This window comes from Drosophila gunungcola, unplaced genomic scaffold (genome assembly GCF_025200985.1).
Source record: "Drosophila gunungcola strain Sukarami unplaced genomic scaffold, Dgunungcola_SK_2 000001F, whole genome shotgun sequence".
Lineage (NCBI taxonomy): Eukaryota > Metazoa > Arthropoda > Insecta > Diptera > Drosophilidae > Drosophila > Drosophila gunungcola.
This window is the reverse complement of record NW_026453197.1, coordinates 635,363-660,963: the sequence shown is the minus strand read 5'-3', so window position 1 is coordinate 660,963 and position 25,601 is coordinate 635,363. Positions and strand designations below refer to the sequence as shown.

Here is a 25,601-nt window from a genome sequence, read left to right as displayed (position 1 = left end):
CACAACAGATCTAAATGTTACCAAAACCTAAAAATTGCATATATATTTTGTTTTGAATCCTCACACTTGAACTTAATTACTGCAAAAATAAAGGTTTTATTTAAACTAAACTTCTCAGTGAATTTCTTTCAAATATATTCTTAACTCTTTCTCCCAAACAATTTCATAGCTAATTCGGTAATTTACAGCAAAATGTAAATTTGATTTTTTTGTTTAGATTCTGCTTTCTTAGTTCAAATAATTAGATAAATCACGATGTGCCAAGTCAAAATGTTTTGATAACAGAGTTTTCGTGACAAGTTGGCAGCCCTGATGCAACGGCGTTCAAAGTGCAATTACTTTTCTTATTGCTTAAGCTTAAAACTCCTTAGAAAATGCCGTTAAAAGGCATTAAAGTCTTGGAATTCGTGGGCTTAGCTCCGGGACCATTATGTGGCAAGATCCTGACCGATTTTGGGGCCACAGTCACCCGGATCGATAAGGTAAGCAGTGGTCCACTTTTTGGTAAAAACTGATTGTAAAAGACACTCGATTTAAACAGGTTCTTGATAATTCATTGGACGTACTGCAGCAGGGAAAACGAACTTTAAGCCTGGATCTGAAGAATGTAAAGGGTCAGCAATTGGTGCACCGATTGGCCAAAGAATGCGATGTGCTAATCGAGCCCTTTAGACCGGGAGTTATGGAGAAACTTAATTTGGGCCCTGTTGAGCTATGTAAAGCGAATCCTCGCCTGATTTACGCCCGTCTCACGGGATTCGGCCAGAACGGAAGATTGGCACCGCGGGCGGGTCATGATATCAACTACGCCGCCATATCGGGTGTGCTGTCCATGTTGGGCAGGCGCCATGAGAAGGCCACTGCACCCATTAATCTTCTGGCGGATTTCGCGGGCGGCAGTGTGATGTGCACCCTGGGAATTTGTCTAGCCCTTCTGGAGCGCCACAATTCCGGCAGGGGTCAAGTGGTTGATGCCTCCATGGTGGAGGGAGCTGCCTATGTGGCCAGTTGGCTATTTATGTCCCGGAATCTGGAAATTTGGGGACGGGAGCGGGGCGAGAACCTCATCGATGGTGGATCATATTTCTATGATACCTATGAAACCAAAGACGGTCGCTACATGTCCGTCGGCGCCCTGGAACCGCAGTTCTTTGAGCTTCTGAAACAGCGTTTGCATCTTCCCGAAGATCTCTGCCAATTCGGTGAGGAGCATCAGGATCGGGGAAGAAAGCTTCTCACAGAAGCCTTCCTATCCAAAACCCAAACGGAATGGTCAAAGATCTTTGAGGATGTTGATGCTTGTGTCTATCCGGTGCTGGATTACCGGGAGGTTCATAAGCACGACCACAACAGGGAGAGGGAATCATTTGAGGTGATTCAGGATGCCCCTGCTCCACGTCCAGCTCCACTTCTAAGTAGAACTCCTGGAAAGTTACCCAAGGCAACTGATGATAGGCAGCTGGGTTTAATCGAAGAACTGAACCTTAAGCCCCACGAATTAAAAGACTTACTCGATTCGGGAGTACTTACACTCCCGGAGAAGGCCAAACTTTAGAAGTTGGATAGTGTTGTCTAGTTGTGACTAGATCAAAGGCAATACAGTATACACCCCTAAATAAAAGACATTTACGTTTTGTTGCTCTTGCATTCAAAATTCTTTTATTCTCGCTCTTGCACACATACACATTTTACATTTGCTAAAATTTCGCGTACAAACTATCAGTCATACAATTTGTTTCGGAACAATTAGGCCGCACTTTGATAATCAGAGGGGGGAGGTTTTTTTTTTAGTAATTGATAATACAGCATACTATATAACGTAACATAATTGATTCTCTCCTATCGCAATCGTGGGTCAATGTTCTCTCGCGCATTCCTACTTACTGACTAAATTAGGATTAACTAGCATACCGAGTAGCACATATACTAGATTTAATTCGGCTAAAGCACCGCGCGTCAGCGTTACCAATTTTTTTTTATTTTTATATTTAATATAATTGATTATTATGTTCATACATATGTACGTGGGTGTAATGAGTTGTTTGTAGTGTGGAGATGTAAATTTCACTAGTTTGCGTTTGGTGTTTAGTATTGTTCTAGTGTACGTAGTGTAGAGTCCCGCGTAAAGTAATCGTAATCCTTGTAAGTCCTTAAGTAAGTGGTAGGTTGTGTTGGTGTATGTTGTATGTTGTATGTATATATAGTAAGTCTCAGTTCTCAGTATAAAATCAGTACCATATGTTACTTTTCAATTTATTTTTAGTTCACACTTGCAGTGTGCAATTCTTCTTTGTAATCCTTTAAATGTTTACAAAAAAATATCATTTCTCTGCTGCGCGGGGTGCTTTCTCTTACATTGTTTATGTATCCACACAAGACTCATACAGCACACTTCATACAGATGATCGAATCACAGGCAAAGTTACAGTTGCGGTTTAAGTTTATTTATTTTTTTAAGCTTATATCAGACGACGACCACTCGAACACAAGGCAAGGGTTGAAAGGCAAGCCCATTGAAAACCCTTTAGTTTACACAGTGGCGAGTCCAAAAAGTGGGTCCACCGTGCCTTTTTTTTATTGAAGCTTGCTTTTCAACCGTTTACCATACTTTTTACGCGCTTACTCTAGTGACATGAAATCATTTCTTAACAGCTAGATGAAACAAACTCAATAGTCCCTCAATTTGAATGATTTTATATTTGTTTTTTGTTTTGGAATGGTAACATACAAATTTTCTCAGTCACAGTTTCACGCACTCCTACTTGTTTTAAAAGTTGGAAATGTATGTATAAAAGGTAGAAATTTGTGCTAAATGATTTGAGTGTCTTGTATTAGTTTGTTGGTGATTTCTTCTAGATATACTCCTCCAATCATCAGTCACTCTCATAAACAACCATTGTCAATCATCACATAACTCATCATCATCATACAATGCACAAGTGTCATCATCATAATACTCAGCACCAAGCTTCATACTCAATCAACACACCTGTGAAAAAGAAGGTTGAGAAATGTGGTCATTAGCAATTATTATAATACGATGCATTATTTTGGTTCTTCTAGATTAGCTAACTTATACTGATAGTGTGAGTCTAAAAATTCTAGGCATCACTTACATTTCGCACAGCACAGCCATAAACGTTCATGTTCCTTTAGGCGTTGCTCAGCTCTCGATTTCCAAAGATTCAGAGTCATTCATCTTCAACATCCGCATCCGATCATTCATAGCTAATATTAGTGTTAATCTAATTAATTTTGGCAATTTCATGTTTCCTTTGTATGCGCAAGCAAGTTGCCATTTCAAAATTCGAATTTTTGATATGTTCAAATTTGATAAAATCATATGTCATTTTTGTTTGATAAATAACTTCTTTCTCTTGGACGGCTGTGCGATACTTTATTGCAAAACGAGACAAATACTACCAATGAAAGTTTTTTTTTTGAAATGACAACTTCTTGATTTAGAGAATTCATTGAAAAAAGTTAAAAAACGTGATTTAAGCTTAGTTTAACGAATTCTTGGCTATAGTTTTGACATTATTTAACAGTATTCGTATTACATGTGGGCTTATATCTAAAGTAGTTCACAATAGTTCACTTCATTCCGATTTTCACTTGCATTTGAATGTTGTGAAAAGATTTTAAACGGTTAGTTTCGACTTTGTTTATATCCTCTATTTACTTTTCATCGTTCACAGTCGCGTCTTTTTCGTAAGGTAGTTTCTGGTTATGTTTTTTTTGTATGGTTCGTATATGATAAAATAACTAAATGAAGTATGTGTCGTTGTTTTGTCCTATTAAGCTGTCATGTTGTGTCTTTAAGCGCGTCCTACATCTCTATGTAAATTATGGTTTTCAGGGGGCCAGACATTTCTTTAAAATATTTGAAATCCCCTTTTAGGGTTTCAAAAGGTGTTGTGAAAACAGTTTTGATCGATTTTTCGAAATACAATTTTTGAAGACACTCCTTTTGACAATCAATAAATTTTTTTCTAGCTCCCCTGTGAATTGTTTATTTATTTTTTGTTGTATACCCTGGTCCGTTGCGTATTAGTTTTAGTATGTTGCGTTTACCTAATATATATATTAATTATACATGTGTTGTATGTGCTGCAGGTAGTTGCTTGGTTGTTGTTTTTGCTGTTTTGTTTGTTTCTCGTTGCTTTTCACCCCATTTTATTTCAAGTAAAACATAAAATAAAGTGAGAGGCAAATTAAGCGTCATTGGTTGGAATTAATGAGAGCACACTTAATTGTATACACAAAAAATAAAATAATTTCATGCTTTTGTGGGCTTGAGCGTGACTGCTTTAAGTATTCGTATTTATTCTGGATTTCGCTGTTGTTTAATTGATGATTTTTGGAGCTAGTTTTCGAAACAGCCACGCCCGCGCCTTTGTACGTCCCTAAGTCATTTCGTATTTCGTTTTTTAGTTGCTAGGTTGGTTTTTCAGTCGTCTTTAAGTGTTTTACATTTAGATTCGTTTCGTTTGCTTGTAAATTTAAATTCAAATCCGTTTAAAATCTTTTTGATTTTCTGTTTTGCTTACGTCTAAAATCATTCGTTTCGTTTCACTAGACAAATTCTTGCGCTTAATTCATAATATCACACAACACGCCGATACACACGCGCGCCAAAGAAAAAGGAAATCTTCATCCATTTTTGTGGGGATTTTCGCAGTCACGTAATATCATTTTCCCAGAGTTTCTCTCAAGCATTCATCACAGCATAACTATAGGCATAAAGGGGTAAGGTGACGGACAACAGGCACGCTGACTTTTAGATAATACATACTCGCTCTCAGCCATATGTTTCATTCCATCACATTCGGTTCACACTCAAGACATTCATTCTTATTTTATGTATTTTTTTTTTTGTTGGGCTAGTGAGGATTGTAGGATAGATACATTAATTCTTAACTTAAAGTGTGGTTCTTACAGCCGCTACAAGTTAATGTTTCCAACGAGGTGCAATGCATTTAATGTGTTCTACTTTTAAAGCAATTGTTTTCTACCGATTTTTACAATTAAATTTAAATTTCACATAATTTTTAATAACAGCTAGGTTTAGCTTTTTGGTAATGCTTAAAATCGGGCTACTAAATCGCCGGTTTCCAGAGCAATCCCAAACTAAGGCTGCCCTTATAGCCGGATTTTTACAAAATGTCATAATTCCATGAACAGATATTTATCAATGTTTTAGTCAATGGGCCGCCTTACTTTGGGTTTGCGTTTCCGCGCGAGGACAATTGATAGATAAAGGATAAATAAACTCACACGATAATCAACAGGCCTTAATTAAAATAGTTGGTCGAAACAAAGGTTCGGTTTTGGGCTTAAAGCTATTGGGTTTTTATAAACAATTTGTCTTAGCATTTACACGTTGCACAGCAACAATAGATCGGACAAACAAACTTAGCAGATAGAATCTTTTTATCAGAGAATTCGGACTGGACTGCAAAAATAGAGAAATTAATGAAAATCAAAATCAAAAAATGGACTAGAATCAATCATTAGTAGGATGGGTCGATTTTTCTTGCGATATCTGTATGATTCTTATTTGGTACCTATACGAAGTCTTTTAGCATTGCCTTTTTAAACATAATTACTCGTTCGAAATAAGAAAATACTTTCGCCAAAAATCGACTCAACCTAATTCACCATTCATACTCTGATGAAAAGCAGAATAAGAACTCAGTGTACTTACCAGTTTGGCTGCATAACATAAAATCTTGTGGGTCTGGTGGAAAGCAGGGAAACATTAACCTCTAGCTGGGAATCTACTGCGTGATAACCTGGCTATTGATCTTCTTAATCTCCTTGACGGCCCAAGTACACAGCATCTTGGTGCGCTGGCCCTTGGAGCGCTTGCCATCGGCAAGGAAGGTGGAAATGAACGAATCATCCAGAAGCGGGTACAGACGTGGTCCAAACGAGGTGCACAGATCGCCAATGAAGCCGGCGGCACTGGCCATCATCGAGTCGGAAACGTCGCCCTCCTGAGCGATGCGCTTGATAAAGGAAATAATGTGCACTAAATGGGGCTCCATGTATACCACGTCCGGATTAGCCGTCTGATCCACGCCCTTGAGGCCCTGAATGATGCCAGTGTAGGCTTCTAGTACGCTCTCGCGCAGTTCGTTGATGTACTCGTTCATGTCAAAATTATTTGCGTCCGTCTAAGAAAAAATAGAAATGATGAATAAATGATTCATGGGTAAATAAGGTATCTAAAATCACCCACCTGTAGGTTGGACGCGGCACGCAGCATGTCTAGGACCACGCTCAGATAATTCAGGAAGTGGCTACCAATGCTCAAGGCTATGTCCCCGAAGGCGGATAGGATCTGGGGCTTAACGCTGCGATGTAGAGTCGGCTCTGCCAGGTTGTTCATCAAAACCGACATTATCTCATCGGAGTAGGGCACCATTAGCTCCTTTAGGGCGCGGAAAATGTCCCCAGTGAGGCCGACAGAAGCACAGCAGACCTGGTACTCCTGGTGGTTCTTCAGACCCATGACTAGGAAGTCCTTGAAAGCGGGCATGTACTTGGCAAACTGTACACCCAAAAGTTCCACCAGTGTGGAAACAGCAAGGAAGGCATCCTCCTGCACACCACCAGATTTCCCGGCGCTCGAATTAAACATGGTCAGCAGGGCGGTCATGATAGCATCGGAAATTTGTGGGGCATCCTGCTCGTGGACCTTTCTCAAAACACTTTGCAGCGTGGCGCACAGAAGCGATTGCAAGTCGTTGAACTGATGCCGATCGCTGTGGTTGTTGATTTGCGTTTCCATCTGCATAACCTGATTCAATCGCTCCAGTATCACTAAAGTGGTGCGCTGCACTACTAAATAGCAATCTAGGGGCGAGTTCTTGATCATATCCATGAGTGCTTCATAGGCAGCTCCCCTCAGATTGGCCTGAGCTCCATCTGAACGATCTGTGGTCTCCAGCAGCTGAGTAATGATGTACTCAAAGTACGGGGACAGAGCGTAGGTCTCCGGTGTCTCGCCCTCGGTGGTGACCGCTGCCTCATAGGCGGCATCCGATAGACCAATGAAGGCCCAGCATACGTTGGCCGCCACTCGGGGCTCCGACTTTAAACTCTTTACGAAGCACTCAAGCAGAGTCTGGAGATATGTCTTGTTGATGGCCGCTTCAGGAATGATCTAAAGAAGACAACAAAATTAATACTTCTAGTTAAACTAATCAATAGGATAAAGAATCAAGGAACGTAGAGGCGTGTACCGTAAAATAGAAGGATATACCACCCAAGTTCTCCCACTTACATCGCAGATGCGTCCGAAGGTCCAAGCCGTGGTGTCGCGCACAATTACGCTGGAGTCATACATCAGCCGAATGAGCGTGGGCATGGCCTGCTCCACGAGCGGCTTCAGTGTGTTGGTCTCCAATCCATTCAGCACCGAGCCGAAAGTCATCACTGCCGCGTCACGGTAGCGCCAGTTGGGCGACTCGATGTTCTCCTTGATGAAGGGTAGCACATGCGGCACAATCTCATCCTCGCAGCAGGTGGCCAGCACCATGAGGCAAACGGAGGAGGCCTTCGCCGGGCTCCAGGTGTCCTCGTCATCGCACTCGTCCTGCTTAGTCAGCTTCTCGACGAGCACGGGCGTAAGGAATTGCAGCGCACCACGAGCATAATGCTTGGATACCCTCTGCGGAGCTCTGCCCTGATCCGTGGCCTCTTGACTCTCGATGGCCAGGTCGATCTCTTCGTCACAGACGTTCGACCAGAACTCGATGCCCTGCAGGGCCACCGCATCGTTTTCAGACTTCATGGCCGCCAAAGTGATCGGAAAAAGAGCCTGCGCCATGTAGGGTTCCATGAACTGGTAGTAAAGGGTCATAACCTTCACCAGACACTGGAGGGCAGCCACGCAGATTTGCGAGTCCTGGCACTGAGTAGCCTCGCACACCACCTCCATGATGAAGTTGCGCTCCATGTCCTTCTCAAAGTTCGACTTGGTGAACTCTAGCGAATTGTGAAGGGCCGTGGTGGCCGCCAAACGGACATGATTGCTCGGCTCCAACTTTCTCATGCCATGGATGATGGCAGTGAGAACGTCGTTGGACTGGTTCTCCAGCACCCCGAAGCGAATGTCCTGGCAGATGTAGCCAATTGCCTCCAGCGCCGCCTCACGGTGCATCTCGCTGGATACCTCGCTGACCACCTTGTTAACCAGTGTCGTGATGAGCATGGCCCAGCGGTTCATCGGCAGCTCGATCACGGCCACATAGGCCACGCACTGGGCGGCGCAGGAGGGACGCGTGTTCTCGGTACCCAGAGCGGCCAGGATCTGCAAGGATATCGTAGTTATTCAGAGCAAAAATCAAGTGTTTCGTTATTGTTAGTCTTCAGAGTTTGAATACAACTCAATATTTGACTATGTAACTCACGTTATTCTTGATCAGCTCGCGGATTTCGCTGGGAAACTGGTGCCAGCGCTCTTGGTACTGTTGGCTGATCTTCTCATCTTTGCTGGTCAGGTGATTCTTCAGCTGGAGACCGGCTGCCATGCGGGCTACTGCGCTGTTTGTCGTGTTCACCAGGATCTCGGACAGCGCCTTGAGAAACTCGGGCAGATTGCTGGCCGCCGCCTGCTCCAAGAAGTTCTTCGCCGATAGCAATTCATTTTTGTCTGGAATTGTGTAATTAAGTTTGTTAACAGAATACAAATTTGAAACTATTTAAGGGGGATAATTTATACGTTGCAAAAAAAAAAGAAACTCTCATCAATAAGTAGAGAAAGAAGTGGACGACTCTTACATGAGTTTATACACTATTGAATTCCCCCCTTACGAATTATATGCAAGTTTTGGAAGTTATATGTGAGATATCTTTGATGTACATTTTTTGATCAATAGGAATTTTCGAGAAGGATTACCAAATGATAGCAACATATGATTGTCCATAGGCGATACTTAAACACAAGTATTTTGTTGAACAGGAATTTTTGGGAATGATAAGCAAATCAAAACATAAGGGATTATTATACATAAGAAAGTTATAAAATCCATTTACATTATAGTATAGAAAATGTGTACAGATTAGAGAAATATTTGCCGGTCTTGCCATGTGATGTCTTCAAGCTCGGTCTAATGCTTTTAGTCATATTTTATCGGCAACCGGAAGAACTGGTCGCCAAACATAATATTCTTACTCCGAAGTGACGCCGCATGGATCCCTATATTGTTTGTGAGGTTATGTCATTCGTCGAATGGGTTTATAAATCCTTAATTGTAGGAGCGCATTTATATGCGCAAATACATATGCATAGGGGGAATATGTACGAATGCACATGTGTGCGAAGTCCCCTAGCAACCAAACATATGCTAGAAGCGCCTATATTGCAACCCTGCGCAACATACAACGCGCGTCCCTCCCGCCAATCGAAGAAAAGAAAATTTCGTAGACCGGGGGGAGTACCTATATAAATATGTATATATATATATGCTAACTCACCTGGCGACACCGTCTTCTCCAAAATGGCAATCAATTGCATGGCGATATCGGAAGACATGTTTGCGCTCTTTTTCTTTTCTATATATGTATTTTACTTCACTTTCCGTTTCTTTTTGCAGGTCGTGCGTCTGTGTGGGTGATGGAATTTTTGCGTAATTACTAGGAAATACTAGTCTATTGGCTGTAGGGGGTTCAGAAAACCAAATTAAAGTTAGTACAATACTTTAACAGATTTATAACATTAATTTTGACAGGTTGCAACACCTTGAACGTCACAAGAATTGATTTTTTCGCGCACACATTTACACACACACGCACTCTAATGAAAACTCCACATTCTACTCACGTTTTGTTGTTGTCTCCTCTGGAACGTTGAATAAATCAAGGGATGCCTAACGGTGATTTGATTAGTTATATTTATTAAAGGCTTACTCAAAAGCTCACACAATTTTTGTTCGCTTTGTTGGAGAAGGGCAATATATTTTATATTTCTTGTGGTGGCTGCGAGTTGAAAGCGAGCTAGAGCTGTTAAAATACCGATAACTCTTTTGATCAATACGATGTTTTTAGTCTTTTTTACCGCAATATACTAAAACATACCAACTAATTACAAAAATGCTTTCGCTTCCCTGAAGAACAAACGGTTGAGTTTGGAATTCTTGGGTTATATCGAAGAAATTTGTAAAAAATTAACCAACAAAACGGCAACTGAACATTGTTTATTTTGACATAAAACTCGGGGGAATATCGAGGAACAATCGAGAATCTTAACATTAATCGCTGCGAGTTATAAAAATATCCGCAATTGTGTAGTTTTTGAGTTTTACCATAAATCGTATACATACATAGGTGATTCGTTTTAATTGAGTTTAAATTAATTTAAGAATTTGATTACTTAGCACAAATAGTCGAGACTAGCAAAAACTTTTTTTTCTTGGAAATCTGTTAATAACGAATCGTGTACCTGATGAAATTGATTAAAATTTATATTGATTTATAGTCGTTTTCAATGATTTTCGCGCTATTTAGCCCTGGCTGCGAGCTGCCAACTATCCTCAAGCCGATTGGCAGACTCCACTGTTGGTTTAACATTTTGAATTTCGGTCAATCACAGCGGTGTCTGGTCATTTTGCGATCTCGCTTGAGTCAAAAAGTTTCGCTAAAAAGCCGTGAAAGCAAATAAAAAATATTAATCGGCAAACAATATCAGTAAATTGTAGACACAACCCAAACAATAAAAGGTCACGCCGATTTGCCAAAGCTGCGACTATGTGGAAAGATGGCATTAACGATGTAAAAATGACGTGACGATCGCACAGCTGCAAAGTACAAAATATCTGATATCAAATTTTGTGACAAAAAATGTGTAAGCATTAGACTAAATAAATACACATTTTGTACGTAAAAACTTAAACAAAAATCGATTCTAGCAATTTTTAAAAATTTGCAAAAAGTACCAAAAAATTAATAATCAATTTTTAAACTATTTTATTTAGACCAATTATGATTAGCATTTGATATTACCTTTTCACTTGTTTAGAAGTTAAAGCCGTGCAAATTTTAGCTATTATTTAGCGCTAAATAAGCAAGTTTTTCAAAAAGTCATAGAACAAACTTTTTTTGAAACGACCTGACCAACACAAAAAAAAATTATTCCAGAATTCTAAAACAAGTCCTTAAAATTTTTTGAAACTGACAAGACGCGGAAAAATTGTAATTTTAAGATATACCAAAAAGTATTTTTTGAATAACTTTTGAACGGATAAGAAAATTTGGTGTCATTCGTCGCGTATTTTTAACAACATTTTATTTCTTCTAAAAAACTGCAGTATTTTATTAAACCGGCCCATGAGCTCCACTTGAATAAAATTAAGATCGAACCATCACAACAGATTTTCAATTCGGCGGCTTTCTAAAAATTTTCAAAAAGAGCTAGTTTTATTCTTTTTAAAAATTTTGTTTTGAATATTTTGCTGAAACAACAATATGTTGGGAATGTTCTGTACAAAAAAATTTATCAGCTTTAAAATGCATATACAATTTTTTTTTAGATGATATGGTAACGAGTTATGATGATCACCGCAAACCAACGTTTTTTCAAGGTGCCTCCGAAGATTCTCAATTAGTGGCCTATTTCTTATTATATATCTTTGAAATTTTTATACCCTTGCAGAGGGTATTATAATTTCAGTCAGAAGTTTGCAACGCAGTGAAGGAGACGTTTCCGACCCTATAAAGTATATATATTCTTGATCAGCATCACTAGTAGAGTCGATCTAGCCATGTCCGTCTGTCCGTCCGTCTGTCCGTCTGTCCGTCCGTTTATATGCAAACTAGTCTCTCAGTTTTAAAGCTATCTGCATGAAACTTTCCCAAAAGTTGTCTTTCTATTGCAGGTAGTATATAAGTCGGAACGAGCCGGATCGGACGACTATAGCATATAGCTCCCATAGGAACAATCGGAAAAATAAATGAAAAAAAATTATAACTTTTCTGTTTTTTAATTTTTTGTTTAGTTCTTCGACATATAGCAATGTTTAATTATTTCAGAATTATGGTATAAATTTTATCAAAATCGGACGTCTATAGCATATAGCTCCCATAGAAATAATAAAAATATATAAAATAACTATCTAAATATTGAGCTGCAAATCATCATAGTTTCAATGTTTTTTTTTAGCACATACTCAAGTAAATCATAATTTAAATGTTTTCAAAAGTATTTAATTAATGCAATAGCTGCAAGGGTATATGAACTTCGGCTTGCCGAAGTTTGCTTTCCTTCTTGTTTTTTCTAATATTCCATAAAAGTTGTTTAATAATATGTAATTAAACATTAAAAAAATAATATTATAGGTTACGCCGCAAAAAAAATTTTAAAAACCCTACCCCCCTACACTCATAACATTATTAATATTCAAATATTTCTTCAACGATATGAAAAAAACTAAATTCGTCTATCAACTTTTTATTTAATCAAGAGGTGAACGTTTATTGGTTAAAAATTAGAAACCAACCAAGGAACAAATGAAAGTTTTTTGGTTATCATTAATTATTTACATAAATCAAATTTTTTTCAAATTTTTTTATTTTTTTTATTTTAAGAGTTTTAGAATTTATGTTTTTTTTCCGATTGTCAATAGTGAGGAATCTAAAATTTTACCATTTATTGAGTAAACTAATTCGTTAAAATTGGGTAAAATAAGTTTTTCTAGGAAATACCAAATAATATTAATTGAAATTTATTTAGATTTCCGCGGTACTTAGCCCTGGCTTGGTGCTGCCACCCTTCCTCAAGTCGGTTGGCAGTCCCCTTCGTTGGACTAGCTGGCAACGCTGTCACAGGCTGTGCTGACGTTCGGCAAAAAAAAGAGGAAACGTAGTAAAAACACTCGAGAAACTCCGACTATTCCGATAAATAACCAGGAAATACGGTTTGTGCTCGCCCTGCCATTCCGGAAAGTGTGGAAGTGCGTTGCTGACACGTCCACGTTGTAGATACAACCCTAACAAAAAAGAGGGTCACGGCGATTTGCCCAACCTACGACTCCTGGCGTTTCTTGGCCGCAATTCCGAGATGATCCTGCTTTCCGGACTTGTGCCGCTCCTGGGCATTGTCCTGCTGCACCTGGTGAGCCCGGCACAGGCTTTCTATCTGCCCGGATTGGCGCCGGTTAATTTCTGCAAGAAAACCGATGTCTCCACCACATGCAAGGTATGTATATATGTACATGTATGCATGATACTTATAAGTAAGTGGGAGTGTTTGCCCGCAACAATTAGCAATGCTAGAAATAGTAATGTGTAAAAGTGGTATATTGTTGAAACAGCGGTCAGGAACGGAAGCGCTGATAAGGTCATTTACTAGCGATATATGTATGTGCCCTATGAGGAGCGGTCCATATCTCAACTTCTGGTGACGTTGACGACGCTGGCTAAACACGCTCCCAAAAGCAAAAATTGGAGTTCTAATGTTGGTTCAGCTGGCACTCGAATGCAGGTTAAATTCATGAGCTTTTGGTCAGGTATTTACCACTGACGTAGATCACGTCCAGAGAAAGTAATCCATTAAGAATGATATTGCAGACTTTTAAAGCAACATTGATAATGCTCGTTAGGGTATGAGCGATAATATAAGTGTGTGAAAACCGTTTATGTTATGTATTTAAGGACACATTTTAAAGATATTTCAAACTGAAAATTGATAATGCTTTTTGTAATCACCATTAAAGCTATAATTGAGCAGTTTCAATCAGGGGCTTCCCCGAAATCTATAACAACTAAAAGTCGACCCGATAGCTATTGCTTCTTCGTTTTTTTCTTTTTAAACACTTTGATTATTACAGACCGGTTATAAAAGCTTCTTTATATTTTGTTTCTTTAGATATCCTGAATTTTCCGAATTACAAACATAGGTCAAAACACCGACATCTGGTTTGCTGAAAGCATTTATTTCGATAATTTGTTTTTCATTGCTATGAAAGGAATTAAAATAAACTTAACATATAATAATAAAAACTTAATGCAAGATAAATAACATGTAGATTTAGAAGCAAAACGAAAAAATTCAAGAAACTCTTTTTTCTAAAACCAAAGTATGATAAGGAAATTATATTTTTAACGAAGCTGAAAAAAATGTTAGTTTTAAATGTTAAGGTTTTTTTTTAAGGACATTTTTTAAAAATTTTAGAATAAGATTTACAAACCGATTAAAATTACAATACTGTGTTGACCAATATTACATCATAAAAAAGAAATAAAATCTATTTTTTTTTTAATTAAACTTTTATCAAGGAAGTAGATAAGGCTTTAAGACATATCGGTTACGCTCTTCAACTACCTGTTACTCAATGGAAAAAAAACTGTGTGTTTCGCTCATAATTAAATTTTAAACACCAAAAAAGCTCCCAGATAAGATTAATTTTATAGAACCCTTACCCTTAAATATTAATACTATATGGTTAAGGTTCTGCTGGCAGTACATGATTTTTTTAAATAATAATAATAACATTATTTCGGTGAAACTTGCTAAAAACAATTAAATTCCAGATTAGATTAAAGGAGAACCATTATTAAGCAATAATTGATACTTATTGATTATCTCTTTTAGTCGGAAATCTTCTTGTACGTTAACCGGTTGAACACCGAGGAATCAGAAATACCCTATGAGTACCATCACTTCGACTTTTGTTTGGGAGAGGAGGCAAACTCTCCGGTTGAGAATCTGGGACAAGTGGTGTTTGGCGAGAGAATTCGTCCAGGACCCTACAAAATTCAGTTCCTGGAGAATCAGCAATGTGCAAGGGTAAGTATATGAGTTTTAATTGTTTAGTTCAGACTTTAGATCTTAATTTGATCGAAAATATTTACGTCTTTCTTTAGGCCTGTACCAAAAACTACAAGGGTGACGATCCGATTAGCAACCGTCGTATGATGGTCCTGAAGAAGGGCATCAGCTTAAATTACCAGCACCACTGGATCGTGGACAACATGCCGGTGACCTGGTGCTATCCGCTGGAGAATGGCAAGCAGTACTGCGGTACTGGATTCCCCATGGGTTGTCTGGTTCGCCCCGATGGGGACGGATGTCCCATCAACCCCATGTACAACCAGCCCTTGCATTATTATCCCTTCAATCATGTGGATCTGGAGATAACGTACCACAGCGGGCAGGCGGAAGACTGGGGAATTCAATTCGGCAACAGCGGACGCATCATTTCTGTGAAGGTTACTCCCAAATCGATTAAGCACTTGGATCCCGAAAATCCCAATTGCTTGAGCAGTGAACCGCTGGCCATCAGTGAGAATTCCCTGAAGGCCGGAGAGCAGCTTAACATTGTGTACACTTATAGTGTGAAGTTTATCAAGAACGATGCCATCAAATGGTCATCCCGTTGGGATTACATTCTGGAATCCATGCCGCACACGAATATCCAATGGTTCTCCATTCTCAACTCCTTGGTGATTGTTCTCTTCTTGAGTGGCATGGTGGCCATGATTATGCTGCGCACTCTGCACAAGGATATTGCCCGCTATAATCAAATGGATAGCGGTGAGGATGCCCAGGAGGAGTTTGGCTGGAAGCTGGTCCATGGTGATGTGTTCAGACCGCCGCGCAAGGGCATGCTGTTGTCGGTTTTCCTGGGCTCTGGTGCACAGGTGCTGGTAATGTGCATGATCACCTTGGCCTTTGCCTGCCTGGGTTTCCTATCGCCAGCCAATCGAGGCGCCTTGATGACTTGTTCCATGGTCTTGTTCGTTTCATTGGGCACACCGGCAGGTTATGTCTCCGCCCGTATTTACAAGAGTTTCGGTGGCCTGAAGTGGAAGAGCAATGTTATCCTCACCTCAATCGTTTGCCCTGGGTAAGAGACTTTTTAAAATATTTATTAAAGTTCTTATTAAGTTATATTTGTATACATTTTACCTGTGCTTAGTGTGGTCTTTTCGCTGTTCTTTGTGATGAACCTGGTGCTCTGGGGCGAGAGTAGCTCGGGAGCTGTGCCATTTAGCACGTTGATTGCCCTACTTGCCCTGTGGTTCGGTGTCTCAGTGCCACTAACCTTTGTTGGGGCTTACTTTGGGTTCCGCAAGCGCGTGAGTATATATAACGGTTATGTACCTTTCAGTATTTGACATTATGCTGTTTAATTTAAGGCCCTGGAGCACCCGGTGCGTACCAACCAGATTCCCCGGCAGATTCCCGACCAATCGATCTACACACAACCTATTCCCGGCATCGTAATGGGCGGCGTTTTGCCCTTCGGATGCATTTTCATCCAGCTGTTCTTCATCTTGAGCTCGCTGTGGTCCAGCCAGATGTACTACATGTTCGGCTTTTTGTTCCTGGTCTTTGTCATTCTGGTCATCACGTGCTCGGAGACAACCATTCTGCTGTGCTACTTCCACTTGTGTGCAGAGGACTATCACTGGTGGTGGCGCTCCTTCTTAACGTCCGGTTTCACTGCTGTCTATCTGTTCATCTACTGCTGCCATTACTTTGTGACAAAGCTCTCGATCAAGGACAGTGCATCGACGTTCCTGTATTTCGGCTATACGGCCATCATGGTATTCCTGTTTTTCTTGCTGACCGGCACCATTGGGTTCTTCGCGTGCTTCTGGTTCATACGCAAAATTTACAGCGTGGTCAAGGTCGATTAAGAAACAAAATTCAAGAAGAAGGAGCTCGTGCGAATGTATTTTTGTATGTGTAGCCACAAATTTACACTTAAGCCTAATGTGTGTGTGATTTCTGCGCTGTGCGCCCCGGCACAGACAGTTTTCTGTTTATTATAATTACGATTGATATGTGTACAATAACATATATTTGTATCAGGCAAGCAACCGTGGAGTAACGAAGCGCGCAATAATCTTTAAGCAGTAAGCAGCAGCTGACGAGTTGGAGTGAAAGTGACTTGAAGCATCTTTTGTATAGTTCACCGTTCTGTTAATCTTTAGGCGTAAAGTTTAGCAATGTCCATTTCTCAGCTCTAGCAATGATTCCAAAAAAGAAAACAAAACGAAACAAAAAGCCCCATTAAAAAGTACTGAGCCGCAAAACGAAGTACTTTAAACCCCGTTCTCTACTTGTAATATCAAAGCCTAACAACTGTAATTAGTGGCTCGTCTTAGCCGTAATTCGAGCAGGATTGAATTCACGTGTAATATTTTAAATACTTTAGTTTAAACTATTTAAATCTAACTTGCGACTAAAGAATAAACAAAACTATAAATTATGAAAAGGCGCCATCCGGAGCTTCTTTTCACTTGGCAGCAGAACTAGCTCTTTCCTTCAACCCTAGATAGTTGACAGTTCTCGGATATTTCGTACGGCTTCTGCGAGAGCTGGCGAAACCAGCGGGCAGTGCGAATAAACATTTCCAGCTCAGAGTTTGTCGAGCGGCGCATCCATGTCAGATATTGTAGACAGTGATGGGGACGAATACGATGAACTTTCGGAGCTGCGACAACGCCACAAGCCCGAATCCCAGCCCTCGGTGGATGTGCGTATCTGTGCGATAGAGTTTTTGATCTTCTCAAGATAGTTCGGTTTGTTCGGTTTTTTAGGAGGCCTTCGATCTGGATGACCTGCTGCCCACCATCGGCGAGTTTGGTAAATACCAAAAGCTCTTGGTCTTCGGCATTTGCCTGCCAGCCTGTATTCCGTGTGGATTTTGTGCCTTTAATCAATTGTTTATGGCTGATACTCCGGATGACTATTGGTGTCGCATCCCGGAGCTGCTCGATCTGCCGCTGGAGCAGCGAAAATCGCTGGCCATTCCCATGGAAGTGGTGAGTAATTGCAGCCATATGAGTGCTGCGGGTCAGGCAATCAAGTCGGCCCATTGATTGTGCGTTCACGGAGGTGGAATGTCGATACGTGGGTGGTTCGATGAGTAATCAAAGGGGTGGTTAAGGGAAAATAAACATATGTCTTATTGATTTAAGTGTTTCGATTTAAATTGTCTAAAGAAATACTTAACCATTTCGTTTAAGGAAAACGATGAACTGGTCTACAGCAAATGCTATACCTACGGAGTCAATTGGACGCAACTTCTTGAATCCGGAGAGGAGGATGACTTGACCACCATGGAGGCAAACAGCAGTTGGCCATTGGTCAAGTGCAGTCAGGGATGGGAGTACAATACGAGCATCGTCTGGTCGTCCATTGTGATCGATGTGCGCAGTCCCAGAACATTGAAATCGAACCTTCATTTCACATGATTCCTCATCTAGGAGACGCTTGCATCATTTCCCAAGCATAATGTATTTTTCTCAGCCAGGAGTTTCAGATTGGCTTACCCACTAACCCACTAAACCCTCAACTTTCAGTTCGATTTAGTGTGCGATCAGGATATATATCCCACAATTGGATTGGCTGCTCTCAACACGGGCGGTCCTGTGGGTGTTTATCTATTTGGACTACTCAATGATCGTGCTGGACGAAGACTTTCCTATTTTATTTGCCTGGCCACTTTGTTGGCGGGCAGCTTGATGACTTCGCTGAGCAGGGATTTCTGGACTTGGGCAGGGAGTCGTGTCATCGTGGGTTTAACCATTCCGGCTGTCTATCAGATACCTTTTATTATATGTGAGTATATGGAGTTTTTAATACAGTTGCGGTAGATAAACTAGGAGCTTAATGCTAAAACCTATAAAATATTAGATAATAGGCTTAATTCGAATACCTTGAAAAAAAAAACAAAAAAAAATTGTTCTTTTTTTTTATCATAATATAAACCAACATGCGAAATATGATACAAAAAAAATCGTTGATGTAGTGTATGTTTTTATGTAAATGAAAAGTTCCTAAAAATGTACTTTTGAATATTCAATAGTAAATAGTTGTAAACAAAATTTAAGAAAATCACAAAAATCCTGTTTCAAATGGACATTGGAAATGAAACAGTTGTTAACAACTTAGTTTTTTAAATAAAAAATTAAATAAAAAATATTTAAGGTAAATTAAAAATTGTAGTTTAGTTTGATATAGTGTTAATTTTTAAGTAAAATGAAAAATTTCTTTAAATTTACTTTTGAATATTCAATAGTAAGTAGTTGTAACAAAATTTTAGAAAATCACTAAAAATCCTGGTACAAATGGATATGGGAAATGAATGAAACAGTTGTTAATAACTTACCTTTTTTTTAAATAATAAGTTTAACAAAAAAATATTTAAGTTAATTTAAAATTTGTAGTTTTAAAATTTTTCCTATTTTTTTAAATCGATTTTTAAAAGTATTTAACAATTGTTAATGCATTTTTTTCCATTAAGTTTATTATTGTAAATGCATTTTTTTCCAAAAAGTTTTTAATTTATCGACAATATAAAAAAGTTGTTCATAAGCTAAATTACTACTATTAAAAATTTAACCGCAGCTGTGTGTATCTTATACTCGCTTTTGCAGCTTTGGAATTGGTTGGCGAAAACTATCGATCCTTTGTGACAGTGATGACCTGCACCTTCTACACTTCGGGCATCATGCTTCTGTCGGCGGTTACCTATCTGGAAAGGGATTGGGTTCGCCTGTCCTACATCACCTCCCTGCCCTTTTATGCCTACTTCCTGTACATGTTCGTTATGCCGGAGTCACCGCGATGGCTTTTGATGCGCGGTCGTTTGGAGGAGGCCCTCAAGATTCTGGAACGCATGGCCATGGTGAATGGCAGACAGTTTCCGGAGGCTGTGCATCTCAAATTGGAGGCTCAAATTCGGCGGGATAAACTCAAGAAGCAGAAGAAAAAGGTGGCCAATGTGGGACTTATGGATCTGTGTCGCACTCCCAATATGCGTTTGAAAACTATACTGATCACATTGAGCTGGTTTGCCAATGAGACGGTGTATCTAGGTCTCAGCTACTATGGGCCTTCCCTCGGTACCAATCAGTATGTGAGCTTCTTCTTGTCGGCCGCTGTGGAGTTGCCAAGCTACTTGTGTTGCTGGTACTTCATGGACACCTGGGGCAGAAGATGGCCCCTCAGTTTATCCATGATATTGGGGTGAGACAACAATTTATATTGTATATCGTTATTTAATATTAAACTTTCCAGGGGCGTGGCTTGTGTGATTACTGTAATGCTGCCCGATGATGCCGTGGATGAGACCCTAGTGCTATATCTGATATCCAAGGCCCTGCTATCCGCCTCCTTCCTTATCATTTATCCCTTTGCCGGCGAGCTGTATCCCACACAAGTTCGGGGCATCGGCATTGGTGCATCCAGCTATATCGGAGGATTGGGTCTCATTGTCATTCCCTTTGTCACCTACTTGGGGAAGGACAATCTGAAGCTACCCTTGGTCATCATGGGCTTTGTTTCAATGCTGGGCGGGATGACGGGACTGCGATTGCCGGAAACATTGCATCATCGACTGCCACAGACCATCGAGGAGGGCGAGGAGTTCGGCAAGAACTGGCAGTTCAAAGATTGCTGCAGATGCGCTCAAAAACCGTGAGTTTACTTTAGGAACTGGTTGTAAAAGATGGGACATTCTAAAATGTTTACTTAAAACTTTCCAGGGATGTCTTGTCACAACCAGCATCGTACGAAAACCTGGATGTCCTGGCCGGATCCTCCAACAATGAATCTGAGATGGAGCTGGAGCTGAGGGACAGTAGAAGGGTTCGGGAGCCGACGCCGCGGATTGATGAGCGTACGCCACTGGATACGGCGGCCAGTGGAAGTGTTCGACCGGTTCACAGGCCTTCGATGAAGCGTTTGGTGCGCCAGATGAGCGTTATGGATACCCAAAGGACACACGATGGCACCATGCAATTGACACACTGGATTTAGGCTTTTGATAGAACATCTATATATACCTAAGAGATCATATTGTCAAATGCAAAGACAGTTAAAATCCTTTTTGTTTTAGCATTAGCCACCAGTTAACGTTAATAAGTTGTTTATTAAAATTATAAAACATAGAATTAAAAAGAACTTTATATTAAACTTAATATATTATAGAAAATTAAGAAATTTTAAAAAAGCGCAATCAAGCACAATGTTAGCAATTGCCATTGAATGTGTATAAATAATATTTATAAAATATGTTGAAATAAAGAAGACAAAGCTTAAACGAGTTTATAAAACAAGTTGATGCCGTAAATAATTGTACTGCTAAACCATTTCCCCGTTTTAATTTTATAATAATGTTTTCCTTTTCAATAATTGTAGGGCATTACGATTAAGCCAAAGTTGTTTACTTCAACAATAAACAATGCCAATTACGAAAGGTAAATAAAAACCAAAACTTTATTCTTCAAACATATCCGGTAAAATAAATAAATAAATAAGTACATAGCATTTGGCGACTTCTCAATCACAGCAATTGATTTATGCATTTATTCAGGCAATTATGCAATTAATTGTTGTCAAACAAAAAGAAAACTTGTTTATACGGTGAATAATGGAGGAATTTGTGAAATTGCCCGCAGCTGTCGGCCGCAAACTGCTGGCGGTCACTGTCAGTCGTAGGAAGTGCCTGGACCCATGGGAATCACTATATTCAGTTCCCATGGAGGTCAGGGATGTGTTAAACTCAAGGAAATCTTTTGCAAAAATATATGATAAGTTTATACTATTATGAGTTCCCTGTAATTTGATGAATTTTAACAATAAATTCTGCTTACTCAGGAAATCCAAAATGTTATAGAAATTGCGAAGTAACTGCCATGAACTTAGGGAACAAATATTTTTCGTTCACACCACCCTTACCAGTGTAAAAATGTTTTAATCAAATTTTCCGTTGCCAGGATAATACACTTAATGGAATAAACAAGAACAGGAGAAATAAAAACCTGGCTATTGAATAAAACATTTTTATTTTCAAACTGAGTTAAATATAAAAAATGCATAAAATATTTAAATTAATGTAGAAAAGAGTAGATATTAAATGTTTAACCGTTTTCGAACTTTGAAAACACCATTTTGAATAAAACGCGTTTAAAGTTTGTACTTGTACTTGCAAGCACTCTGAAATGAGTTTTAAAATTTAAGTGTAACTTTAACAAGAAAGAAAGCAAACTTCGGCAAGCCGAAGTTCATATACCCTTGCAGCTATTGCAAGAATTAAACATTTTTGAAAACATTAAAATTATGATTTACTTTCGTATATGTTTAAAAACATTGAAGCTATGATGATTTGCAGCTCAATTATTTGATAGTTATTTTATATATTTTTATTATTTCTAAGGGAGCTATATGATATAGACGTCCGATTTTGATAAAATTTAAACCATAATTCTGAAATATTTAACCATTGCTATATGTCGAAGAACTAAACAAAAAATTAAAAAACAGAAAAGTTATAATTTTTTTCATTTATTTTTCCGATTGTTCCTATGAGAGCTATATGATATAGTCGTCCGACTTTGATGAAATTTAATCCGTAAATCGGAAATATTTAACCATTACTAAATGTCGAAGAACTAAACAAAAAAATAAAAAACAGAAAAGTTATAATTTTTTTTCATTTATTTTTCCGATTGTTCCTATGGGAGCTATATGCTATAGTCGTCCGATCCGGCTCGTTCCGACTTATATACTACCTGCAATAGAAAGACAACTTTTGGGAAAGTTTCATGCAGATAGCTTTAAAACTGAGAGACTAGTTTGCATATAAACGGACGGACAGACGGACAGACGGACAGACGGACATGGCTAGATCGACTCTACTAGTGATGCTGATCAAGAATATATATACTTTATAGGGTCGGAAACGTCTCCTTCACTGCGTTGCAAACTTCTGACTGAAATTATAATACCCTCTGCAAGGGTATAAAAATATTCACCAGATCGATATGCAATTTTTTGTGTATACGTTCTTATCAAAAATATTTCAAATTGTGGTCATTAAAGTACCAACACAATTTTATTTATAAATTCAGTCTATTCTGAAAACAATCTCTTAAGGAAAACATATTTTTCGATCACACCACCCAGGCAAGTGTCAAAAATGAATTAACAAAATTTCCGTTGCCAAAAAAATACGCCAAAAAGATGCCGAAACCAAGTGCACAATCGAGATTTATAAAATCCCCTGCTCCAGTTCGTGCCCGTGCTCCAGTTCCTGCCTGTACAACTGATCCTCCGGCTTCACAGCCGTGCAGGACGAGTCTGCTTGATCTGCCCGAGGATGTCATCCGACTGGTTTTCGATTTCCTAACCCTGCTGCCGGATATAGTGCTGCTGGCCTGTGTGGCGCCCAAATTCCGATTGGCTTTCGAGGGCTGGGCCAGGACAAGGCGAAACACTCTGGAGGCTTATACTCTGGAGATGATGCCACTGCCGGAAATGATCAGGTTCTTTAAGGTGGCTGGGCCTTTTATAAGGGTACTTCTCGTCGACTGCTCCTCTTTTCAAAAGGAATCTCTGCTGGTGGAGTTCATATCGGAATATTGCCCAAATCTGGAGGAGATCAATTACATTAATGCCACCGATGAGTTCCATTACCGCACCATCATGTCCAAGATGACGCATCTGAAACGGGTCACTATTGAATGTTTGGATGCAGAGGATGTGCTGAGCTTTGACCTGCAGTCCAACCAGGATCTGGAGTCTTTTGAGCTGGTCAATGGGTGCTATACGGGTAAGTTTAAGTATGGTTTAATTTAAGTCCTATGAGTTCCATTTTTTTTTGCGCTCAATTTAAGCAATATATTTATGATCGCAGATGAGAAACTTATCAAAGTTTGGGAATCGCCTTATAGAATATGGTACAATAATAAAAAAATGGAATAGTAAAAAAAAATATCTGTCTATTGAATTCAAAATTTTATATTAAATATTTAAGTTAAATACAAAATCATTATATTTATTACAATGCATATAAATAAAAAATCATTATATTAATTACAATGCGAATTAATTTTAATGGTTAAATATTGAAATATTTTTATTAATGTGGAAAACATTTGATTTAAAATAGTTCCTAATTGAATAAATTCATTTTATTTACGTCAAATATAATTTAAATTTAAATTAAATTTTCAAATATTAAAAAATGAGAAATCTGTGGCTGGTCCAGAACAGAAAAAGTGACCAAAGGTTACTTTTTAAGCCCCTGTAACTTCCGTAAAACTTCGAAATTCTCAAAACCGGCCCTAAAAAATGTTGTTTTTTTGTTGTGAACCCAAAAAGCCAAAAAGCTCCATGAAAATCGGAACCACTTGGCAGAAGTTCACTTTTGTACTTAAAATGTATTAAATCTAAAAATTAACATATTCATTCATTCCGGTTTGTAGTTATTTTGAAAATAGAAAAATTTATTTTGATCATTAATTAACTTAAGTATTTTTGGAATAGATTTAGTATTCGAAATATTTAAATTTTATGGAGTATATTTTTATGGGCTTATTTTTCTTAACTTTCTTAATGTATAGGCAAAAATCTGTGCGGTTTTCCCAATCTCAAAACCTTGGTTCTCCGGGATTGCCTTTTGTGGAACTCGATGGATTTCGGAATACCCCTGAAATCTTTGAAATCTTTGGATTTGGATGATTGCTGTTTTGAGGTGATGAATCAGAGCCTGTACCAGAAGATAGCTGATAGTTGTACGGAACTGGTGGAGCTATTCTTCTCCGGCTGCGACACAAATTTCGAAGTTATTGCTCAGCTGCCAAATCTTCAGAAATGCACCCTGAGAACCTGGATGACCTCCAATGAGCTGAACATCGGATTTCTTAATGTTCTGGCAGAGAACAAGGGCAACAAGCTGACCCATCTACATTTGTCCGGACAGTTTCAGATCAGCAATGAGCATGCCCGATGTTTGGGTCGATTGTGTAGCCTCAAGGATCTGCGGTTTACCAACAACGATGTCCTGGAGGACGACCACTTTAAGTTCTTCAACGATCTCAATCAGCTGGAGCGTTTGGGATTGACTTGCTGCGGCCGGGTGTTGGACTTCGGGTTGATGAGGATGTTACGCAAGTATTCTCAGTTGAATATTTTTGACTTGAACGATTGCGACGAGATTACCGAGGACTTTGTGATCAACGCGATACGATGCTGTTCCAAGGGAATAAATCGGAGCATCGTGATAAATGTGAAGGGAACTAAGATCAGGCCAAGTATAATAATGGTGGGTTGAAACTGGTGAAGATATACAAATATTAACAATGTTATGTTTTCCAGCATCCGGATTACCTGGATCCCTTGAATCAAGTGAAGGTCAATTTCATAAGTTAGTGATATGAGGAGAGAAAATACCAAAAGTTTTCATTAGGGATACCCAAAACAGCTGTATTCCAATAAAATCAGTTTAATTATTATCTTAAAAAAACTAAAGAAAATCTAATAAAACGTTGTTGGGTTTGTTGGAAATTTTAAAAATTAATGCTCTGTCCAATTTAATGTTTAGGTAAAAAATCTTGTTAATTAGTTTAAGTAAAAAAGTAGTTTTAGACTGTTGAGATGAGTTATCCCATGAAGCCTTTTTTGTGGGAGTACTTTCAATCGAATTCCTGCCCATAACTGAAAGACGGTGCCCTTGGAACCAAGATATCTTAGACAATGGGATCCTCACTGGACTGAGTCATGACTTAGTCTGCCATAAGGAAGTGGACGATCAATATTTATGATCATGCTCACAATGCTCCATTAGCACGCCGATAAT

General features: G+C 39.0%; 5 protein-coding genes across 8 annotated transcripts; 4 read left to right on the top strand and 1 right to left on the bottom strand.

Moving 5' to 3' along the window:
* The first annotated feature begins 286 nt into the window (after nucleotides 1–286).
* On the top strand, nucleotides 287–1,654 carry LOC128263164 (alpha-methylacyl-CoA racemase). Its single transcript, XM_052997913.1, has 2 exons — nucleotides 287–482; nucleotides 542–1,654. The coding sequence occupies exons 1-2, from the start codon at nucleotides 375–377 to the stop codon at nucleotides 1,553–1,555; spliced, it is 1,122 nt and encodes a 373-aa protein (XP_052853873.1). The 5' UTR covers nucleotides 287–374; the 3' UTR covers nucleotides 1,556–1,654.
* Nucleotides 1,655–2,283: 629 nt separating this feature from the next.
* Nucleotides 2,284–10,185, bottom strand: LOC128263161 (importin subunit beta). 3 transcript variants are annotated; one of them, XM_052997909.1, is made up of 10 exons: nucleotides 10,087–10,185; nucleotides 9,933–10,011; nucleotides 9,833–9,878; nucleotides 9,487–9,667; nucleotides 8,421–8,662; nucleotides 7,292–8,320; nucleotides 6,245–7,171; nucleotides 5,708–6,179; nucleotides 3,117–5,455; nucleotides 2,284–2,989 (listed from the first exon to the last, which is right to left on the bottom strand). In XM_052997909.1, exons 4-8 carry the CDS (start codon nucleotides 9,542–9,544, stop codon nucleotides 5,781–5,783), a joined length of 2,655 nt encoding a protein of 884 aa, XP_052853869.1. In that variant the 5' UTR covers nucleotides 9,545–9,667; nucleotides 9,833–9,878; nucleotides 9,933–10,011; nucleotides 10,087–10,185; the 3' UTR covers nucleotides 2,284–2,989; nucleotides 3,117–5,455; nucleotides 5,708–5,780. The 3 variants fall into 3 exon arrangements, with proteins under 3 accessions (XP_052853869.1, XP_052853866.1, XP_052853868.1); XM_052997906.1 differs by having other exon boundaries at nucleotides 9,833–10,011; XM_052997908.1 differs by having other exon boundaries at nucleotides 9,487–9,614; nucleotides 9,833–10,011.
* Nucleotides 10,186–12,793: 2,608 nt separating this feature from the next.
* Nucleotides 12,794–17,228, top strand: LOC128263163 (transmembrane 9 superfamily member 2). Its single transcript, XM_052997912.1, has 5 exons — nucleotides 12,794–13,201; nucleotides 14,597–14,791; nucleotides 14,869–15,851; nucleotides 15,924–16,083; nucleotides 16,144–17,228. The coding sequence occupies exons 1-5, from the start codon at nucleotides 13,064–13,066 to the stop codon at nucleotides 16,645–16,647; spliced, it is 1,980 nt and encodes a 659-aa protein (XP_052853872.1). The 5' UTR covers nucleotides 12,794–13,063; the 3' UTR covers nucleotides 16,648–17,228.
* Nucleotides 17,229–17,351: 123 nt separating this feature from the next.
* LOC128263162 (carcinine transporter) lies at nucleotides 17,352–20,913 on the top strand. 2 transcript variants are annotated; one of them, XM_052997910.1, is made up of 7 exons: nucleotides 17,352–17,489; nucleotides 17,554–17,778; nucleotides 17,983–18,165; nucleotides 18,319–18,577; nucleotides 19,396–19,987; nucleotides 20,039–20,437; nucleotides 20,506–20,913. In XM_052997910.1, exons 1-7 carry the CDS (start codon nucleotides 17,397–17,399, stop codon nucleotides 20,777–20,779), a joined length of 2,025 nt encoding a protein of 674 aa, XP_052853870.1. In that variant the 5' UTR covers nucleotides 17,352–17,396; the 3' UTR covers nucleotides 20,780–20,913. The 2 variants fall into 2 exon arrangements, with proteins under 2 accessions (XP_052853870.1, XP_052853871.1); XM_052997911.1 differs by lacking the exons at nucleotides 17,352–17,489; nucleotides 17,554–17,778 and having other exon boundaries at nucleotides 18,030–18,252.
* Nucleotides 20,914–22,888: 1,975 nt separating this feature from the next.
* Nucleotides 22,889–25,273, top strand: LOC128261356 (F-box/LRR-repeat protein 4). The gene is made up of 3 exons (XM_052995018.1): nucleotides 22,889–23,573; nucleotides 24,367–25,067; nucleotides 25,121–25,273. The coding sequence occupies exons 1-3, from the start codon at nucleotides 22,985–22,987 to the stop codon at nucleotides 25,172–25,174; spliced, it is 1,344 nt and encodes a 447-aa protein (XP_052850978.1). The 5' UTR covers nucleotides 22,889–22,984; the 3' UTR covers nucleotides 25,175–25,273.
* The last annotated feature ends 328 nt before the right edge of the window (nucleotides 25,274–25,601 follow it).

Coding starts and splice junctions, on each gene's coding strand:
- LOC128263164 (XM_052997913.1), top strand. CDS start 375: ATGCCGTTAAAAGGCATTAAAGTCTTGGAATTCGTGGGCTTAGCTCCG. Junction 483..541: donor CAGTCACCCGGATCGATAAG/GTAAGCAGTGGT, acceptor CGATTTAAACAG/GTTCTTGATAATTCATTGGA.
- LOC128263161 (XM_052997906.1), bottom strand. CDS start 9,544: ATGTCTTCCGATATCGCCATGCAATTGATTGCCATTTTGGAGAAGACG. Junction 8,663..9,486: donor GGAGAAGACGGTGTCGCCAG/GTGAGTTAGCAT, acceptor ACACAATTCCAG/ACAAAAATGAATTGCTATCG. Junction 6,180..6,244: donor GTGCCGCGTCCAACCTACAG/GTGGGTGATTTT, acceptor ATTTTTTCTTAG/ACGGACGCAAATAATTTTGA.
- LOC128263163 (XM_052997912.1), top strand. CDS start 13,064: ATGATCCTGCTTTCCGGACTTGTGCCGCTCCTGGGCATTGTCCTGCTG. Junction 14,792..14,868: donor AGAATCAGCAATGTGCAAGG/GTAAGTATATGA, acceptor GTCTTTCTTTAG/GCCTGTACCAAAAACTACAA. Junction 16,084..16,143: donor ACTTTGGGTTCCGCAAGCGC/GTGAGTATATAT, acceptor GTTTAATTTAAG/GCCCTGGAGCACCCGGTGCG.
- LOC128263162 (XM_052997910.1), top strand. CDS start 17,397: ATGTCAGATATTGTAGACAGTGATGGGGACGAATACGATGAACTTTCG. Junction 18,166..18,318: donor GGTCGTCCATTGTGATCGAT/GTGCGCAGTCCC, acceptor CTCAACTTTCAG/TTCGATTTAGTGTGCGATCA. Junction 18,578..19,395: donor TCAGATACCTTTTATTATAT/GTGAGTATATGG, acceptor TCGCTTTTGCAG/CTTTGGAATTGGTTGGCGAA.
- LOC128261356 (XM_052995018.1), top strand. CDS start 22,985: ATGCCGAAACCAAGTGCACAATCGAGATTTATAAAATCCCCTGCTCCA. Junction 23,574..24,366: donor GGTCAATGGGTGCTATACGG/GTAAGTTTAAGT, acceptor CTTAATGTATAG/GCAAAAATCTGTGCGGTTTT. Junction 25,068..25,120: donor TCAGGCCAAGTATAATAATG/GTGGGTTGAAAC, acceptor TATGTTTTCCAG/CATCCGGATTACCTGGATCC.